This window comes from Cynocephalus volans, chromosome 3, assembly GCF_027409185.1.
Source record: "Cynocephalus volans isolate mCynVol1 chromosome 3, mCynVol1.pri, whole genome shotgun sequence".
NCBI lineage: Eukaryota > Metazoa > Chordata > Mammalia > Dermoptera > Cynocephalidae > Cynocephalus > Cynocephalus volans.
In genome coordinates, this window is record NC_084462.1 from 43960497 (window position 1) to 43982604 (window position 22108).

The 22108-nt window shown below is 34.9% G+C and overlaps 1 protein-coding gene and 1 pseudogene across 4 annotated transcripts in view; one reads left to right on the forward strand and one right to left on the reverse strand.

The window, feature by feature from the left end:
* The window catches only part of MEF2A (myocyte enhancer factor 2A), a 167652-nt gene that overhangs the window by 53399 nt on the left and 92145 nt on the right, over positions 1 to 22108 (reverse strand). For all 4 annotated transcript variants that reach the window (XM_063091920.1, XM_063091923.1, XM_063091924.1 and 1 more), the window contains one exon: positions 8359 to 8562. In XM_063091920.1, the coding sequence (XP_062947990.1) occupies positions 8359 to 8562 (204 nt within the window). The remainder of the gene's footprint in view (positions 1 to 8358; positions 8563 to 22108) is intronic.
* On the forward strand, positions 4741 to 4896 carry LOC134374139 (U4 spliceosomal RNA; annotated as a pseudogene).

Below are 22108 nucleotides of genomic sequence, written 5' to 3' on the forward strand. Positions count from 1 at the left end.
GTTATTTAAAAAGAAAATTTCTATAAGAACAAAGCATGACAGAAAAATATTCTTCACTGAATTATAAGAGGTAAATTCCAACATTCATAACTGAACTTTGATTTATTCTAGAAGGCTTGAGTATGTAGCCTATTTCCCAAGTTTTAAAAATCACTAACATTTTAAAAACAATATGAAAGGTTTATCTTCTGATGTTTTATTGTTAATGAATTAAAATAAGATCTAAAAGAAACATTGTTTTTGTGTGAAAAAACACAATCACGTATCAATCACCTAAACATATAAAAATATTCTTCATAGAAGACCCTTAATATACACAATTATCAGAACATATGTTAGAAATTGTGAATCAACCAAACAAAAACCTGGAAAATTATAAGTATGTTTATTTTTCTAAAATATAAGAAATTCATACTACCATTTGGAATTTTTTATAGGTACGGCACTGATTGCATAATTGTAAATTAAAAAGTAGAGTTATGACTAATCTATGCAAAGAATATACCTTTCTTTTTGTGGAATCCAGGTCCTTAAATAGAGTCTCTCTTAGAACTGAGCCACAAAAATAACTTCAAAATAAATATGAAAATTATATAGCTGTCTCAATTTTAAATTATGTGTTTGAAGCGCCAGGTTTCAAAAAACTGCATGTCTGCATTAGCTGCCTTTATATAAGAGAACTGAAATATCATTTATACTATGTGTGTGTGTATATATATATCACACTTCACGGGCATACAGAGAACATTAATAAACATGGTAAGTACCAGCAAATTTTGCTCTAAATGATCTTCTAGCTCTAATGCTCTAATAGCAGTATAGTATTTATATGCTGAATGATTAATACTTGGTGGGAAACATCAAAATCTTGGAATTCTTAGAATTTTGAGTCCATATTGAAGTATATCAAACAAAAGGACTTCTGCACTAAGATAATAAATAGCCAACACATCATTCTGTTAGGAAAAAGGCAGCAATGTGGCTAATTACCATTATATTCCCAGTGTCTAGCATAATGCCTGATAGGTAGTATGATAAATATCAGTGCAACAAACAGAAAATGTAGAAATAACACATTGCATTCAATATTTTACCACTTTTCTCTTTCTTTCCAGTTTTAACATACTTTATTGCTTGGGAAATGCAAGATAGTGAAATCTAGGCAGCTATTCTATTAAGCTCTTTCAGTGGCTACCCAAACCTTCAAGATAAACTCAAGAGCCTTACACAGCTCATGTAGATCTGATTTATTTCTCAGATCTTAGCTATTTCCACCCATCACACTATACTACAGCTATACTTAGCTGATTTCAACTTCATAAATGAATTGTGTGGGGTCTCATCGTCCTAATTTCCACATAAGTTGCCTCTTTGACCTAGAACACCTTTCTTCTCCCTCTTTTCCCTCTCCAACCATATCCTTTAAAGGACTCTGGTGATAGTGCCACCTTTAGAGAAAATTTTCTCAGACACTCTCCCATCCTCTTTATCTCCTCTTTTCTCATTGGTCAAAAATGTGACCAATGCATCAAAGATCATCCAGAGAAAAAACCCTTTATCTGATGGGAAATACTAAAATACTCAATTCCTGACACATATGGACATAAAAAGGACAAATAGGTATTCATCAATAATCACAAGAAATGTATTACAGAGATGTGAGTTATATTACAAAGTGATATATATATCATCCCTTTCCCCATGAACTCTCATTTACATATCAACGACATCAATCTCTGATGGAGAAAAATATGACCTCTCAAGACAAGAAAAATGACACTTAGAGATGCATAGTTCCTTATAAGAAGCACATAAATGAAAACCAATTATTGTATGATAAATAATAATATTCAAATACAAAGCAAAATAAAAATAGTAAAACTGAAATTGCAAGAGCTACGGTGATTGCTGTGTGAGGTGATGGTGCAGCGACACGTGGGGAAGAGGAGGAGGGCCATGAGGATTGTGTGCCTCACCCTGTGAATCATCATCCTGCTGCTTCAGGCTCTGTTAGGAATAAAAGAGCAGGGCAGGGGGCTGGAGGTGGAGGAAAGCTTTGTCTTGTCTTCAGATGGCTCATTATTTTTTCCCTTTCCCTGCCGCTCCACTGCAGCCCTGTAAAACATTAGGCAAGCCTCTTAAACACTCCCTGTCTATTCCATTCCTCATGTGTAACATGAGGAGAAAAAAGTGATTTGCTCCAAAAGCCTCATTGAGGATATTATAACACCGTCAGAAAACCTAAGCATAATCATGCCTCCAGTTCTATACGTTCAGCACTAGATGATCTCAGGAGACAAAAGTCATTTAGCTTTCTTTCTTGCTCACCTGAGGAACCAGATTCCATCTGTCACCCATCCCCACCACACCTCTCAAAGAAGCACCCCTCAAAGAAGCTCTTATAATCAGACAGAATCGAAATGAGATATAACCCATTAGAAATGTGTTCCCTAGTTGTAATTCACACCAATACTGGCATACTATTTTGAATTGCTTTTCAGAAAGTTAAAAAAATTACAATTTCTGCTTACTCACTCTTGAAATTGTTTCAGGGGATATTCTCTGAAATAAAAATACAGTCACGCACTACATAATGATGGTCAACAATAAACCATACATACAACAAATGGTCCCATGAGATTTTAACCCTGTATTTTTACTATACCTTTCCTAAGTTTAGATATCTTCAGATACACATACTTACCGCTGTGTTACAATACCTACAGTATTCAGTACTGTAACATGCTGCACAGGTTTGCAGTGAAGGAGCCACAGGCTATATACTACATAGCCTAAGTGTATTATACATCTAGGTTTGTCTAAGTACACTCTATGATGTTTGCCCAACAATAAAATCGCCTAATGGTGCGTTTCTCAGAACATATCCCCAATGTTAAGTGATGTACAACTGTACTTAAAAAGCTGGATAACCATCATCAAGAGATTGTGTGTTAACTTGAAGCTGTTAGTCTACAGACAAGTTGTTACAAGACTGCTTAGGCCTCATCTCAAAAGTTTCCGATCTGTAGGTCTGAGGTAGGGCCCAAGAACTTGTATTTCTAAAAAGTTATCTGGTGATGGTGATGCTGTTGGTCAGGGTATCACATTTTGAGAGCCAAAGATGTTAAATAACGTTATTTGTTTTAATTTTCTAATTGATAGATGCATCTTATATTGATTTTCTATCTTTTCTTCTTTAAGATATTGATTATTTTCAAATTCCTTTGTAATCTTAACATAGTCACAGATTATTGACTCAAAAAAGCTGATTTTCTCTTCCTTCAGAATCCAAATTATCATTATCTTACTTCATTTATCCCTGTGCCTCAATTTCCTCAGCTGTGAAATGGGGACAATAATAGGGATTCAATAAGATAATACAAATAAAGTCATTAGAAGATTACCAGGCCATATTAAGTGCTTAATAAACGTTATATATTATTCTTTTTGCAATTACCCTATTTTTCTGTTCCTTACTAAGGAACACTTATTCATGCTTGATACATGCTATACATTATTGGTATATATATAAATCTATGTATTTATGGTGATATGTTCCAGAGCTCCACTAGATTCAGCAAACTGGGAAGCAAAGGAAGAGGATAATGTTAGAGACCTGGGTTCTAATCCCAATTCTGCCACTAAATTGCTATATGTCTGTGGGCAAGTCACTTAACATTAGTCCGAACTTCTGCTTCTTAAAAAGCTTACTGTGGATGAGAAGATCAAATGAGATAATGCAAGTGGAAATTTTTAAAAAGTACTGTGGTATTCCAGTGGTGAAAAAATACTTCTATATTTGAGAATACGTTCACCAGACATTAACAAGAGAGGAAAGGGGGCATGGCCCCTGTATTTACATCTTTAAATAACAGCACAATGATCTGAGTCACCACATAAGCTTATTTACTGAATGTTCTCCAATGCCACCAAGTCACAGCTACTTTAAAAATATTATAAGCAGGAATACTTAATATTTCAAATATTCCTGCAAAATGAGAGGAAAAAAATGGATACAAAAATAATCTCAGGTGTTTCCTATGTAGCAGCATCTAAAATCCTCACTTGATGCCTTCTGGCATAATTTTACTTTGATGCAGAACCCCAAAGTCTCTATTTGCTCTAGGCTTTTATTTAGTATAAACTCAATTTATACACACATGCATGTGTATGAATAATAGTGACTGCCTGTATTGGTGATTTTCATCTTTAGTTTCCTACACTCTAGGACATATCTAAATTCTTATAAAATCACATAATACAGTTCGTGATTTTTAAATCTTAATTTACTGAAAAGAAAATTCAGGAGTTGTAACATTTTCTTTGTATGTTTAAATTAAATTACTCTTTTTGTAGGACCAAACACAAGTCTGTCACCTATTTTTGTGTCAATATTTATAACGTGAAAAGATACAATATACATCTTTGATGACATTCTTTGTGGAATGTCACCAAATGAAATGCAGGGAAATAAAGTAGTAAAACTCATTTTTTGTAGGAAATATATTCCTGAAAAGCAGTGTGAACATTTTCAAATAAGATGCCATTTTAAATACAGCAGTGATAAGCTTCATTTCAAAGAAAGTGAGCTATAATGTGTCTTACAAAGCTTACTCTACTGGTAATCCCCTAATTTACTAATTTACTTAAGTTTCCATTTTCATATATTCAGCTTTCTGAACACAGGAGGTATATACATCCCCAAGACATTGAAGACCTTAATTTAAAATACCTAATGCAAGCTTTGCGCAGTGGCAGTATCGTAGCCAATGAGGTTTATCCGAGGCGCGATTATTGCTAATTTAAAATATCTAATACAATTTAAAATATGCAAATGCTGTTAATTTTAAAGAGCTATGTATAAGTAATCTTTAAAATTTTATCAGCTCTAGTAAAAAATTTTAAAATTGATTAAGAGTGTAGGTTAAAATTTTAAGAAACTAGTATTAAAATACAGGTAATATAAAATAAGGAAAAGCAAAGATAGAACAATATTCTGTAGATGGGTTTCTAATATATGGCATTAAATAAAATTTAAATACAGATAAATACGAGCACCATGTCTACCTCTGCTTATAATCACAGTATTCAAATACCAACTACTTTTAATATATACTAATTTCATAGTGCTCCCAGAAAACATACTAGATCTAATGCTACAGACATAATACATGTGTATCCTTGTGCAGCAGACTATGCAGATGAGGTTAACAGCATAGTGCACTCACCTTTCTCTACACATACATCCCAAAAGGGCCTGTATGTAGGATACAATAGAACAGAAATACATATACGGAACACGCCATTTTAATATCTCATTACTTCATGAAAGGATATTTTAGCAATATGGGGAAGGTAAAATCCTGCTGATTTTAAAGACTAACATATGTTTGCAACAGGAAATAGATGAAGTAAGGTTAGAGGCCTTATAAAAGTCAGTCACAAAGTTTGAGCTAGTGTCACTATTGGTCATATTATTACATAAGAAACACTCTAAAGTAGATCACTTATAGCTATTTATGTCTCCATTTACTCCTGAGGTACTCAACCACACGAGGCTAGAACCTCATCACCAACTCGTTAGAAGTTTATATATATAAAATCTTCAGTTGGTTAAAGAGTATCTCAATGGTTTATAAAACTATGGGTAGGAAACATATTCTTGTGGCTTGAATTTGAAATCTCTATATAACATCTTGCAGAGCCCACAACACACAAAAGCCTCTCAATTATTTTTGTCAAATGAGTAAACAAACACCAAAAAGTTTGATTCCAATTTCTACAACTACTTGAAAGGAAATTTTATGAAAAAGGAAAAAAACTTCTGTAATGGTATTCTTTAAAAAATCCTTAAATGGGATACTTGTAAAGCACTTCGAAAGTGTCTGGCCCATAGAAAGCTCTATATAAGTATTTGTCATTATTGTTATCCTGTAAACTTAAGTTTGGCCCACAACAATCCTGTAGATGCATCAGTATAAGCCTCCACTGGTGAAAAGAACTCAGATATGTGTATACGCTACTAGTGAGGATGTAGTTGCATCATCTTCATATGAAAAAGGAAGCCTATCTTAAGTTTAACAACCACTGTCCTACAAGAAAGGTTAACTCAGTAAGACTTTAACATACAAGTAACATGAATAAAGCCTTATAATTTATCCTACCACAACAAACTAATCACTTATAATCCAATGTGTCTTCTATTTGCTGTATTTAATCGGAACTTCATAAAGAATTATTGGTAAGATTCATGTTAGCGTATATCTAAGAAATATGATTAAAAAGAAAACATCAAAATCCAATTAATAATTGAGCTGCAAATCTTTTCCTTCATATTGAAGCAGATCGTAAAATAGAAGACTGCTAAAAAATGTTTGGGATTTACTCTCTTACACTTTGACTGCTGACCACAACAGAGATGAAGACTGAGGTAGTTTGAAAATTCTGTGAGGATTAAATCAGACTATATTCTTCATATTCTCTAAGGAAGTAAGCTTTAGGCTGTGCGAAGTACCCTCAACTTCCAGGGGCCAAGAACAACAACTGCTGCAATGAAAGAGCAGAGTAATTAGGGTTAGGGAGCTGGTTGCCTTTTATAATAAAACTAGCTAGATTATTTGTTGACATTATCAAAGTCAACTCTATTTCTTTCTTTGACTTAAGGCAGTTGAGCTTTTGATAAGACATATAGATTTTTAAAATAAAAAGCCATTTTAAACACAGCAGAGAGATACTACTTTCCGTTTCAAGGAAGTCCAGTTATGAAGTCTCTTACACAAAGCTTACCTGAATGCCCCCTAATTTACAAAATTACAATACAAAATGCACTCATGATATACAACAGGAAAAGAGTCTACTATACGAGGGTACTTCAAAAAGTTTATGGAAAAATATAATTAAAAGATAACACAAATCTTTTCATAAACTTTTTGAAGAACCCTCACAATTTGTGTTGCAAATAAGTAATAAGATATACTACAAGTACTAAATAATATGATAAAATAACTTACAAATGACAGAAACATAACTGCATTAAGGGGTTTGGCTAAAGATACAGCCATGTAGTTTAATTATGGTGATCAACAAAAGCAAAACCAAAAGCTTCATACACATTTCAGGGGAGGTTCACAGCAGTGACCCCTTAAATAAAACTGTGTGTAAGTCAAGCAACAGAGAAAAGTTTTAGCTGTAATTATGCTATACTTTTACTCCTCATTTGAAACAGTTGATTAATGGCTAAAAAGTAACAGAAAATTTTATTTAATATAAGTAGTGGGGTTTTTAGGAAATAATGAACTAAACCAATCACTGTCCAAAAAGGAACAGCTAAGGCAGAGAAACATAAGGAAAACTTAAAACGCATCTTCAGAACTATAACAATCTGTGGGGTCAAATAAATTAGATTCTTATACGATAAAATTAAGTATCTTTTTCCATCTTAATTTCAATTATTCGAAATAAAATCTAGATTGAGACTTTTTTATGGTTAGTTCTGCATCATTTTCACATGGTTTTAATACTTTCACCAAGGAAATGCCTAATTTAATGAGATACTTTTCTAATATTACAAAGTTAAGGCAACATATGTATCTTTCAAGTAATAAAAAATTCTTTTTTTGAATAAAAATGAAACAAAATCTCTAAATATAAACAAAAAACCACCAAAAGTAACTATGAAGCTAATTTAAAATGCTATCAGAAATATACTAGAAAAAATATTTTAAAAGATTTTGAAGCAAAAAAGAATTAAAAGAGAAAGTACATTGGTTCGCCTTTTTGAAGGTTTTATTTTAAAACTATTTGAGTAGATGAAAATCATACTATAAAAATTGCTTTTCTTTTTCATTTAACTAGATTGGTAGAACTATGAGAGATACCAAATGGGCAGAGGATAAAAGAAAAGAGGACTTCCCCCTCATCCTCAACTAAAGCATTGTTAACAAAACAGAAATCTTATTTCTTCCCTTTCATTAGTGTTTAAAGTTGTGAGTTGTCACTGACATAATGAAATGATTAAGACATAGTACAACTGTAACCCCATACTGTTCAAAGTATAGTTTCTTATATTAATTTAAAAACTTATACAAAGTAAGTAGTCATATATGAAATGTTAGGTTATACTGGTGCATATGGTAAAACACCCTAATTTATTTTGTTTGAAGATTAGGATATGTTTATAACACAAGCAGGTGATCATATAGCAATATTAGACTCTTCTAAGAAATGATTCAGAGAAAAGATACATTTATACCTGATTTATGTTTTAAAGGTAAAAAGCAATCTGACAATTATTATTTTTAAACATTTAAAGATTTAATTATTATTTGTAATTCACGCATTATTAGATATATGTGTTACCTCAACAATATCCGAGTTAGTTCTGCTTTCATGAGGTTCATTATATTCTGTATACTTGAGAAGAACTTTGTCCATATCAGTGCTGGCATACTGAAATAGTTTGTTAGAACTGTTGAAAATGATGAGCGCTATTTCACAGTCACAGAGCACACTAAGTTCATAGGCTTTCTTCATTAATCCAAACTTTCTTTTTGTAAAAGTGACCTAGACAATCAAAGAAAAAAAAGTGTATTTTTATTAAAAGCATTATTAGCATTTGAATTTAGGCTACCTGAAGATGAGTTTTCTTTTAATGCTAAGACAAATTTGAAAGACGGAAAAGGTTCCTAGCCTCAAGCTCCACATGAGCTCCCCCTCCCCCATTTTGCCATAGAACTACGGTCCTACATTTATCTTGTATATACAAAGGCTCTGACAGAGCCATCTTCTGAGGAGGTATCTCCCTATCCTTGACTGCCACTCCCCTACAGAAGGCAAAGAATCAGACAAGGAAACAGCTGATCAGTGGTCCCTTATCATTCAACTTAAAATTATTACCATCAGAAACCCCAACTTCCACCCCAGGTAATCCAGTATTACCCAGACTTTAAACCCTAAACAACCAAGTATATCCACTAATCTAACTCATACTTCTCTTCCATCCCAGTCCCTTCTATTGCACCTGTTGCACCCATGAAATTCACAGCCTAGGATCAGCAAATTCATCAATGTCCTCAAATTCACTGACTATTTCTTTCTCTAACTGAACCTGTTACTTGAAGTCCTCTCACAAAGAGACCAAAAAAATTTGTTTGTTTCTAAATATTAGATCCTTTATAATCAAGATCCTACAAGGTATGTCTTTTTTATTTCCTTTTCTCTCTTCCAAACTATTTTTCCTTCCTTTCCCTTCAAAAGCCTCAGATATTTTGAAGCTCATGATCCTCTTTGTGGCAAGTACAAAGTGACCCCCCTAGTCACTCTTCTTCATGCACCAGTATCATCTGACTACTTTTCTTTCCAGCCCTGCTCCTATCCCTGGTGGCTTCAGCACCTGTGCAAAAAATCTATGCAAATACCCTGGCCTCTCAGTTCCATTATCTCCCAACCTCCAATAATTTTTACCTCCAAAACACATCAATCACACACTTTCATTGGCATACCTCCAACTCTGCCATAACCAACAATCACATCCCCTCCAAAATCCCAATCTCATGCAATCTATTTTGCCTCTTCTCCAGCTCTCCCACATGGTATTATTTCTCCAGAAATTGTTTTTACCTTATCAAATCCTCCAATCCATTTACCTCACCACTTTGTTACTATCTGTTCTCATGTCCTTTCTTCCCTCTAGATTCGATGGTCCATTATTATTTTCACTCCCCTGCAAACATATGCATAACATTAACATACCTGCCTGACACAGCTCCAACCAGGGACTGACTCCCTAAACATATACCCAGTATCTCTAACACACACACACACACACACACACACACACACACACACACACACACACACACACACACACACACACACACACACACACACCCTCTAAATGGATGAACATAAATCTCAGTTAACACTCAAGGTCACTCACTCTCCAAGTCAACTGTATCTCTAACACACACACACACACACACACACACACACACACACACACACACACACACACACACACACACACACACACACACACACACACACACACACACACACACACACACACACACACACACACACACACACACACACACACACACACACACACACACACACACACACACACACACACACACACACACACCCTCTAAATGGATGAACATAAATCTCAGTTAACACTCAAGGTCACTCACTCTCCAAGTCAACTGTTTCTCACCTTCTGTCCCACAACTTCATGCTCCTCTGATAACCTTGCCTCAAATCACTGAGAAAATAGAAACAGAAAGGAACTACCTCATCTTTCCATCACCAAATCTATCAGTTTAACTGCTCCATCTATGCCTCTCCCCACTCTCTCTTCTCTGCTGTTATTGACATTTTTGTTCCTCCTCTTTCCCATATGCTTCACTCTCTTTCCCATCATGGTTTCCTCCTGCTTTACTACATCAAATACCATAAGCATATACACATGCCCTAGCAGCTCCTTTGACTCCACACGGACCCTCCAGTTACCATTCCTTGTGCTCTGCTTCAGACTAAAAATGTTTGAAATAAACGGCTACAGCTGTTTCCAATTTCTCACCACTTATTCTCTCCTTAACCTACTACAATTGAACTTCGATTACCCATACTCCACCAAGACTGCACTTGTCAACACCATCATCACTGACCTTCAATTTGTGTGATCGAAATCAACATCACTTTTTGGCTCTTATCTTACTTTATACTTCAGCAGCATTTGACAAAGTTGGCCAGATTCTCACTCTTCGAATGCTCTCTTCTCCAGATGTTCATGACACAACCTCCTTCTGTTTCTTCTGCTTCAGTAGCTACTTCCTCTCAGCCTTTATTGCTACCCCTTCTTTCTCTGCTCAACCTCTACATACTTAAGCGCCTACAGTCTTCAGATTTGGGCTCCCTTTTCCTTTTTATCCTCACAGCCCTTACTAGATGATTGTATACAGTTTCATGGTTTTAAATGTAACAAATATGCTCCTTCTACAGTCTTCTCCATTTTAGCAAATGGCACCAACATTCATTCAAACAACAAAAACAAAACTTAAGAGTTAACCTTGATCCCTCTTATCCTAATAATTTACTGTATCCAATGCATCAACAAACTGTGTCAACTTTAAAACGTATTTCAAATCTGTCTACTTCTATCTATACCTCTACCACCCAAAGCTAATTTACATCATCTCTCATCCACACAGTTAACAGAATGACCGTCCTGGGTTTCCTGCTTCATCTATAAAGCTCTGCAGTATATTTGCCAAATAACTGCCAGAGTGTTATGTTTTGAAATACAGACCAAACTGTGTAAGTGGGAGCTTAGGGTTTTTCATTACACTAAAAGTAATATCCAAACTCTCTGAGCACATGAAATAAATGATCTGGCACAATCTCTCTATCTAACCTTATTTCTCATCATTCTCCCTTATACCCATTAAGCAAAAATGGCGTGAGGGCCTGTGTGTATGTGTGTGTTCTTTACACACCAGCTACTTTCCAACTATGTTCTCTTGGTGGAATGCTCATCATACCACATCTCCTAAGGATCCCTTCTATCACATTTTAAAAATAAATCTCTTATCATTATTTAAAAAGCCCTTATGATATAAAAATAAAAATACACAATCTTATATAAATGCATATATGAAACATAACATTTTTTGCTTGTCTGCTTACTTTCCCTTGCACCTACGTAAACCCTTTAACCCATGTTTTCAACATAGTATTTTTCACTCTATATTTTTGTACAAGATCATACACACACACATAACATGTTCATATGTGTATATACACATATTAGAAATGTTGTCAGTTTTATAAAAACTGGACTCTAACAATACTCATCTTATTTTACTCCTTCAACCACATCTCATGGATATGTCTCCAAGTCAAATACTATAGTTATAAAGTACTCTTACATAGTTTCATAATATTTTCATATGTGTTATTACTCTTTTTAATCTTTGTATGATAGGTGTAAAATAAAAATCTTATTTCTTTAATATGCATTTTCCTAATTAGTGGTGATTAAACAATCTTTTTCTTATATTTATTGTCACTTGGGATTTGCCTTCTCTAAACTGCATATCTTTTGATCACTTCCTATTATGTAATTGGTCTTTTATTTGTCTGAATAAGAGATCCTTATAGAGATATATTAATCATGTTTTATAAACAGTTTTCAAGACTTCCCCTTATATATTAACTTCGTTTATGTATCACTTCTCATCAAAAAGCTTTCAATTTTTATTACTGATTAAATACTGGTTTTCAGAATCCTGGCAATGTATTATACCATTATAAGAATATACTATTATTAATATATACTATCTTTAAACACTGAAATTGGAATAGGTGATGTCTTGAGATGCACCTAGATGTACTTGCTGCATTAGAATTCTGGATTTAGCAAAGGTACAGTCATTTAGAAAATACTTATTCATTTTTCTAGTACTGAAGGAAGAAAATGACATCAACAAAATAAAGCATGTATTAAAGGAATAATTCTTACTCTAGACAGTGACTTCCAAAATGAGTGAGATATTAACAAGACAGTATTAAAATTCAGGCAGGTAATTTCTCTTCAGAATATCAACTAAGCATGAATGAAGAAAATTCTTTAAAACAATAGCTCACTATCAGTAAAAAGAGTACAGTCCTGTGGTCCTTTCCAAAAACACTTATTCAAAAATATTTCTTCAAAGTTATCAATCAGAAGGAGCTGAAGATGAAAGAAGCGGTTAGTGGATGAAAAGACTTAGCTTATAACAATCTCCTCTCCATTACTCTAACTCAATCCAATGAGAGTAAGACCAGAAGAGCTTTTTCAACAACCAAACCATTTGTACAAAAACACATTTATGCTTCAATGATGGCACTAAAATTTGTAAACTGAAAGTTATAAACTTAACATGGCATGTTCAAGCTTTCTAAATTAAAACTTCCTGATTTCACCTTTAGAGCTTAGTCTATTTTTAAATTAAAGACTTTTTTTTAGAGCAGTTTTAAGTTGACAGCAAAATTAACAGGAAGCTACAAATTTCCCATAAACCCTCTGTCCCCACACATGCATAGCACCCCCCGACCAACATCCCTCAGCAGAGTGGTACATTTGTTACAACTGATGAACCTACACTGACAGATCATTATCATCCAAAGTCTATGGTTTACATTAGGGCTCACTTGGTGTTGTACATTCTGCAGGTTTAAGACAAATGTACAGTGATATGTGTCCACTATTATAGTATCATAAAGTATTTTCACTGTCCTAAAACTCCTCTCTTCTTTGCCTATTCATCTCTCCCTCTTCTTATCCCCAAAACTCTGGCAACCACTTATCTTTTTACTGTCTCCAGAGCTTTGCCTTTCCCAGAATGTCATATAGTTGGGATCATATACTATGTAGCCTTTTCAGACTGGCTTCTTTCAATATATTTAAGGCTCCTCCAGGCCTTTTCATGGCTTGAAAGCTTTTCTTTTTAGCACTGAGTAACATTCCATTGTCTGCTTGTTTCACATTTTATTTATCCACTGACCTACTGGAGAAAATCTTGGTTGCTTTCAAGTTTTGGCAATTACAAATAAAGCTGCCATATACATCTACGTGGAGGTTTTGAGTGGACCTAAGTCTTCAACTTCTTTTGGATTTGCTGGATTGTATGTTAAGAGTATGTTTAGTTTTTTAATAAAGGGCCAAAAACCTGAACAATAACTGCTGAATTGATGGAGGCTCAATGTGGACAAGTATGAAAGTTAAAAACTCCACAAGTGTCGGGGTGCGGGAGAGCAGTCTCAGGGGGACACACTTATTCTTTTGTTCTTAGGAGGACACAGTTATTTTGTAAATTATACCTCTAGGACCTCTAAAAGGTTCTCATGGTGAGGACAGAGAAAAATCCTCTAGTGCTTTGGCAGGGGGAGAGGGCAAGTAGCCATTTTGAAATGTGCCAGAACATTCTGTTCTTAACAAGGGCTGCCCTCAACACAAAATATTTTAACAGAGCCTAACTTGTCAGGGAGATTTACCAGAGCTTATCTGACCTGGGTGAAAGAAAATACCCAACTCCAGCTCCCTCTAGCCCTTTACATAGGGAAAGAGAAATACCCAACTCTAAATTCCTCCAGCCACCCTGTCCCACCTAAAAGGGTGGTGGGGATGACTGAGAAGCACTTATCGAGTTCACAGTCCAGGGTCACCAAAAGACTAAGACCTAATCATAGAACTACAAACACCCCCCTCCCCAATCTAACCACCACATAACTAAAGGCCTATTTACTACAGTTCCTTTTACCTGTACATCATGTCTGCCTTTCAACAAAAAATTACAAGGCATACTAAAAGGTAAGAAAAAAGTTTGAACAAACAGATCAAGTATCAGAACCAGAGTCAGATATGGAAGAAATATTGGAATTATTAGATCAGAAACTCAAAATAACTATGATAAATATGCTAAGGGCTCTAATGGGAAAAAGTAGAAAACATATAAGAACAGATGAGTAAATGTAATCAGAGATAAAAATTCTAAGAAAAACATGCCAGAGAGTCAAACACTGTAACAGAAATGAATAATGCCATTGATGGGCTTATAAGGAGGCTAGAAGCTGTTAAGAAAAGAATCTCTGAGTTTGAGAATATGTCAATAAAAACCTCCAAAACTGAAAGTCAGAGAAAAAAAGACTAATTAAAATGGAACAGAATATCCAAGAACCATGGGACAACTAAAAAGGCATAAAACATGAGTAATGGGAATACCAGAAGGATAAAAAAGAGAGAGAAAGGAAGAGGAGAAATACTTGAAGCAATAATGACTGAGAATTTCCCCAAATTTTAAAAATGCAGCAGAAGCAGTGCTTAGAGAAAAATTTATAGCACTGAATGCATTTATTGGAAAAGAAGACCAAAAAATCAATAATCTAAGCTACTACCTTAGGAAACCTGAAAAAGAAGAGCAAATTAAATCAAAGGAAAGCAGAAGAGAAAATAAAAATTAGACCAGAAATCTATGAAACTGAAAATAGCAAAACAATAGAAAAAAAAAAAATCAACAAAACCTAAAAGCTGGCTTTTTGATATGATCAATAAAATTGATAAACCTCTAGCCAGGCTAACTAGGAAAAAAAGAAAGAAGACACAAATTACTAATGTCAAAAATGAAAGAAGGGCTATCACTACAGGTCTATGGATATTAAAAGGATAATAAAGGAATACTATAAACTCTGCAAATTTGATAACCTAGATGAAATGGACCAATTCCTTGAAAGATACAATCTGCCAAAATTTTCACTGAAAGAAATAGACAATTTGAATAGGCCTATGTTTATTATAGAAATTGCATCAATAACTAGTAATCTTCCAAAACAGAAAGCACCAGATCCAGATGGGTTCGATGGTGAATTCTACCAAACATTAAAGAAAGAAATTACACCAATACTCTACAATCTCCTTCAGAAGACAGAAGCAGAGGGAATACTTTCTACCTCATTCTGTGAGGCCAGGATCACTCTAATACCTAAACAAGACAAAAACATGAGAAGAAAAGAAAACTACAGATCAGTATCTCTCAAGAACATAGATGCAAAAATCCTTAACAAATGTTAATATACTGAGTCCAAGAATGTATCAAAAAAATTATACACCATTACCAAGTGGGATTTATTCCAAGTATGCAAGGCTGGTTCAGTATTTGAAAAGCAATTAATATAATACCCCACAGCAACAGGCTAAAGAAGATATATCAGGTGGTCATATCAACAACTACGGAAAAAGCATTTGACAAAACCACCACTCATTCATGATAAAAACCCAGCAAACCTAGAATAGAAAAGAACTTCCTCAACTTGCTAAAGAATATCTACAAAAAAACACTACAGCTAATAATATATTTAATGGGGAGAAACTAAGGGCTTTCCTGCTAAGATCATGAATAAGGCAAGGACAACCCTTTCTCACTGCTCCTTTGCAACATTGTCCTGGAAGTCATAAGGCAATAAGACAAGAGAAGGCTATAAAAGATCAGGAAGAAAAAAATTATGTAGAAAATTCCAGAGAATTGACCAAAAAAACTCCTGGAACTAATTAATAAGCAATTATAGTAAGGTTGTAGGATACAACCTTAATATACAAAAGTCAACAGCTTTCCCAAATACCAGCAAAAAAGAACCGGTGGATTTGAAATTAAAAACAAAATACTATTTACATTAGCACCCCAATAATGAAATACTCAGGAATAAATCTAACAAAACATGTACAAGGTCTATATGAGGAAAACTACAAAGGAAAAGGAAATCTAAGAACTAAATGAATGGAGAGAAATTCTATGTTCATGAATAGGAAGATTCAATACCATTAAGATGTCAGTTCTTCCCAACTTGATGTTTAGACTCGAAGCAATCCAAATCAAAATACCAGGCAACTATTCTGTGGATATTGACAAACTGATTCTAAAGTTTAAATGAAGAGGCAAAAGACCCAGAATAACTAAAAGAATATTGAAAAACAGGAACAAAACTGGAAGACTTCAAGAGTGACTATATAACTACAGTAATCAAGACAGCGTAGTACTGGTGAAAGAATACACAGACCAGGAACACAAAAAAAACCCAGAAATAGACCCACACAAATATGGTCAACTGATCTTTGGTTAAGGAGTAAAAGCAATACAATGAGAAAAGGTAGTCTTTTCAACAAATGGTGCTGAAACAACTGGATATCCACATGCAAAAAAAAAATGAATTTAGACACAGACCTTTTACCTTTCACAAAAATTAACTCAAAATGGATCACAGACCTAGGTGTAAAATGCAGACTATAAAACTAGAAGTTAACATAGGAGAAAACCAAGACGACCTTGGTTTTGGCAATGACTTTTTAGATACAACACCAAAGTACCATCCATGAAAAAAGAACTGATAAACAGGACTTCATAGAAATTAAAAACTTATATGCTGCTCTGCAAAAGACACTGTCAAGAAGAGAAGACAAACCACAAAGTGGGGGATAATATTTGCAAAGGTATCTGATAAAGGACTGTTATCCAAAATATACAAAGAACTGTTAAAACTCAACAATAAGAAAACGAACAATCCAATTAAAAAGAGATGTGAATAGACACCTTACCAAAGAAAATATATGGATGACAAATAAGCATATGAAAAGATTTTTCACATCATATGTAATCAAGGAACTATAAATTAAAATGAGAGCACTACACACCTATTAGAATGGTAAAAATCCAAAACATTGACAACATCAAATGCTGAGGAAGATATAGGACAACAGGAACTCTCATTCACTGCTGGTGGGAATGCAAAGCAGTACAACCACTTCAGAAGATAGTTTAACACTTTTTGATAAAACTAAACCTTCTCTTAACATATGATCCATCAAATGCACTCCTTGATATTTACCCAAAGGAGTTGAAAGCTTACACCCTCAAAACCTGCACATGGATGTTTATAGCAGCTTTATTCATAATTGCCAAATCCTGGAAGTAACCAAGATATCCTTCAGTAGGTAAATGGATAAATAAACTGTGGTACAACCAGACCATGGACTACTACTCAGTGCTAAAAATAAATGAGCTTTCAAGCCATGAAAAGATATGGAGAAACTTTAAATACATATTACTAAGCAAAAGAAGCCCATCTGAAAAGGCCATATAATTCTAAGTATATGACATTCTGGGGAAGGCAAAGCTCTGGAGACAGAAAAAAGATGAGTGGTTGCCAGGAGTTGGGGGGAGAGAGGGAAGAATAGGCAGAGCACAGAGTATTCGTTTCTTTATGCTGCTATAATGACGGATACTTGTCATTATACATTTTAAAAACCCCATAGACTGTATAACAAAGTGAATTAGAGTGAACCCTAATGTTAACCACGGACTTCGGGTGATGATGATGTGTCAACATAGGTTCCTTGATGGTAATAAATGTACCACTCCAGTGAGGGATATTGGTAGTGGGGAAGGCTGTATGTGTATGGGGGAAGAGGGCGTATGGAAACTGTATTACTTTCTGCTCAGTTTTGCTGTGAACCTAAAACAACTCTAAAAAATACAGTCTATTTAAAAGGCTAAAAAAAATCCATACAAGCATATTTTTGAACATTCTTTGGCACTGAGAAACAACATAAACAAAGTTTAGCAATTTCTTTCATCAATACCTACCATATGCTTTTCTTCCTATGAGCTTTGTCTAATTCTTGGCCTACACTTAGAATCAATAATTGCAGTCGCTCTGAAGAAGCAGATGATCTCTGACAGGATGGAAAGCAATTGTTTCCAGGACAAATTTTATTCACAGGCATAAAACTAATTTAATAAGGATATTATAGGTATAATACGTACATGTAAAAGCGAAGTAGCAACAAAGAAGATGCCTTGCACATGTATAATTCAAAAATGTTTCTGTATTTTTTCATTGTTTCATTTCCTATGTAGCATGACAGAAATTAAACGGTAGTATAGCAGTTCAATAGTTTTCACTAAATTTAGGCAAGGTGTTTTCTTCCTTCTGGTAACACCAAATGCATTTACTATCTATACATCTTGGCATTTAATCACTTTATTCTCTTATTTTATAAAAATTTAATATTCTTAATATTCTCAAAGCCCTATATTTTGTTCATATTTCTCAAGTACACAAAGCACAATACTCCACATAATATGTGACCACTCAAATTTCCAGTTGGCTTTCAAACTCATTGAAAATAGAGTTAAGAGGTTTCTTAATTTAAACTTTCATTTAACTAGAAAACTTAATTAATTAATGTAAATTGTGCCACACATCCTTTATGAAGTATCTTTGAATATTGTCCTATAATCCATACTTTAAAATTCTCAATGTGAAATACAAATAACAAGTAAAAGATTTCAACATCTGTTAAAGTATTTGTTTCTACAGATTTTGGCAGCAAAAAGAAAATGGAATACAATGGTGGGGAGGGGAATTACAAAAGGGGAAGGAACAAAAGGATACTCACAATAGCTTAAGATAAAAGTATTCAGCCTAGAAGGTTAGATTATAACAAAAATGTAACAAAATACAAAGCAGGAAAATAAGCAGTTATAGTACTCTATACCGTGCTCTAACTGACTAAGCTAACTGCCCAGCCCTCATTTTACCTTGATTTTAGTATTTTCAATTGAAAAGAAGTTTTTGTTGTCATGCAGAGATTTTCCTTTTAGACATCATTAGCTTTATAAGAAATTTAAAAGTGAAAATTAGTAAAAACTGATTCTTTATGTTGATTTAAGTTAAAAAAAATCATAAAATTTAGTTTTTAATTCAAAATGGAAAATAAAGCCACATTTTCTCTTCTCTACTCCTCTAAACATGCACACACACACACACACACACACACACACACACACACACACACACACACACACACGAATAAAAAAAAGATTAGGTGTTCTTCAAGGAAGAAGTCAGAATCTCAAACCATGAATTTTCATCTGCCAAATTTGGTGAAATTTATTTTAATTTTTTTGTATGAAGTCCCTTCTGGGTTTGTTTCATTTCCTGAAAGTTTGCCATTTATGACTTTTTTTTTTTAAAATTTTTATTGAATCAATATTAATTATACATATTTTGGGGGTTCAACATTGAGATATGTTGATCAAATCAATATTACTAGCATACATATTGTTACAAATTGTAATTATTCTTTATGCCCCCTGTCCAATCTCTCCCCCTTCCTCCTCTCTCCCCCCCCACATTACCCTAGATTTCTTCTCTCCTTCTGAAAGAATAATGGTTACTCTGCTGATTTGTTGCCTAGATGATATGCCCAATGCTCAGAGGTGTGTTCAGGTCCCCCAATATTATCATAGAGCAGATGTTTCTTCTGTCACTCTGGAATGGGCTTTGTGGAGAGAGATATCCTCTTCTTTTCTTTCTCTCTGCTGGTGACTCTCCTTGTGTCAATGCACTCCAGTGGCTGGCGGAACATCTGCATGGTGGTTGTGGCGTCTAGCCGCTTTTGCAGCAGCCATGGTTATCATGGTGGCTGTGGTGGGCAACCCACATGGAGGTGATGTTTTTGTCATACTCCTTGGTGCTAGCGGTGTGCCTGGTTGTGGGAGGGAGGATCCAGTCCCTGGCTCCATGACTCAGGTCACCGGGTGGGCCCCAAAGCACTGGTGCAGTGTGCCTGGTTGTGTGAGGGGGGGGAGGTCCGGTCCTGGCTTCATGCCTCATGTCCCCAGGCAGACCCAAGGCACTGGTGGTATATCTGAGCCAGAACTAATTTTTTGTCTTTTGCTTACTTCTAAAGTGGAGGAACTTCCTGTTGGGACCAGTACTTGACCTCTGTGGTTTAGCTAAATGGCTGCTTCCTTTGGGAAGGCTTTTTGTGCAGCACAGGTTATAATGGTTGACTTTTATAGGTACTTCTGGCTCTCTACAGACTCGGTGCATCTGGGTTGTGTTGTAATTCTGATCTGGGCCTGTGTCTTTTCATCAAACTGCACTCCATTCAATTCTATATTACTGACCAGTCTCCTCTGAGTGGTCCTATGCTGACTGGGATGCAGATCAGCTGTCCCTGCTGTGCCCCAGTGTTCCCCCATTGGGTCCATCTTCCCCAATACCCATGCTGCAAACGCTTCCTGTGGGAAGGGCCGTGTGCCAGTCCCTTGCGATGATTTACCAGCCTCTAAGTGGCTCCATTTTTTCAGTTGTTGTGGCTCTGTGCTCCTATGTGGGTCCACGGGAACCCTATTAGTGGTCTTGCTGGCCTGGGGCCCACCAAGGCCTTCTTCTACCCTGCCACCTACAAGCAACTCCATCTGAAGGGCAAAGCTGCGGCTTTTGCCAGCTCCTGCTCCGTGTGCTCAGCCTCTGACTGTCTGTATTATTTCTTGTTGCAGCTTGCCCCTTTTGCCTATGACCACTTCTGTTCTGATTCAGCCCCTCTTCTCCAAATTTGGTGAAATTTAGATGAAAATGAATGTGGATTCAGAGAATTCATATGAAGTTCATCACAAAAGTAGCAATGTCACAGTCCTAGAAAAGTCTAGTCAAGGATTGATCCTTTAATTAGTGCTAGAAGACTCAGAAGGGTGGGGAGCCTATGAAATAAATGGAGAATGAACATAGAGACCCTGTTTCAAATGTAGAATGCCAAGAAATGTAAAACCCAAAAGAAACAAGAAGAATTTTATAGAAAAGCCTTTTTTAAAAAAAAAACTTGTACCTAATATCATTGTCAAAGACATAAAAGATAACAAAAAGACCTAGAAAGTGAGCTGGTATAGCTCAGAAAAGAACCATAAAAGGAAAAAAAAAATCAAATCTTAACAGATAAAAGCCACAATTAGGAAATTCAAAGAATCAAAACAGAAAATAAATTAAAAATGAATAAAGCTGTTGGGTATAGCTGACATATAACAAAGATACTAAGAAAGTGCAGAACAACTGGAAAAGAAAATATTTGCTAAAAAATAAAATAGTGAAAGGGCACACCCATCTCTTGAAAAAAAATGATAAAACATAATCAAACTCATGGAATATTTTGGTTAAGTTACTGTCAAGGTCAAAGAAAAAATATTATGGACACCCAGGCAAAAGTAAGTCACTTTGAGAATGCGGAAAAAACGCAGTCTGGTGTTAGAATTCTGGCAACATTCAAAGCCAGAAGACCAAATCTCTACAAAGTTCCAGGGTTAAGAAATAAGGCCCTAGAACGTAAAATGTAGCCAAATTGTACTTCAAGTATGAAGACCATAAACATTTACAAACATTAAAAAACTCAGGAAATAGCCATAAGCCCTTCTTGGGGGAAGAAAAAACCAACAAACACCACTTGCTGAAAAAATCCAGTTATCTAAGTAGAATATAAATTGAAAAAAGCTCAGATTTTTTTTCAGTTCTGTTCAATGCTGCACCCTTATAAAACACCCTATGGCACTAAGTAGATGCTAAAAAATTTGCTGAATGAATCCATAAACCAAGAAATAGATGACAACCACAATAAAAGCATGCAGAAACCACAATAAAAGGACTGGTGATAATGAATCCTTTAAATTTAGAACTAAGATTAAATAAATGTAGAAATTATGATTACAGAACAGAATATAACTACTAATTTTATCAA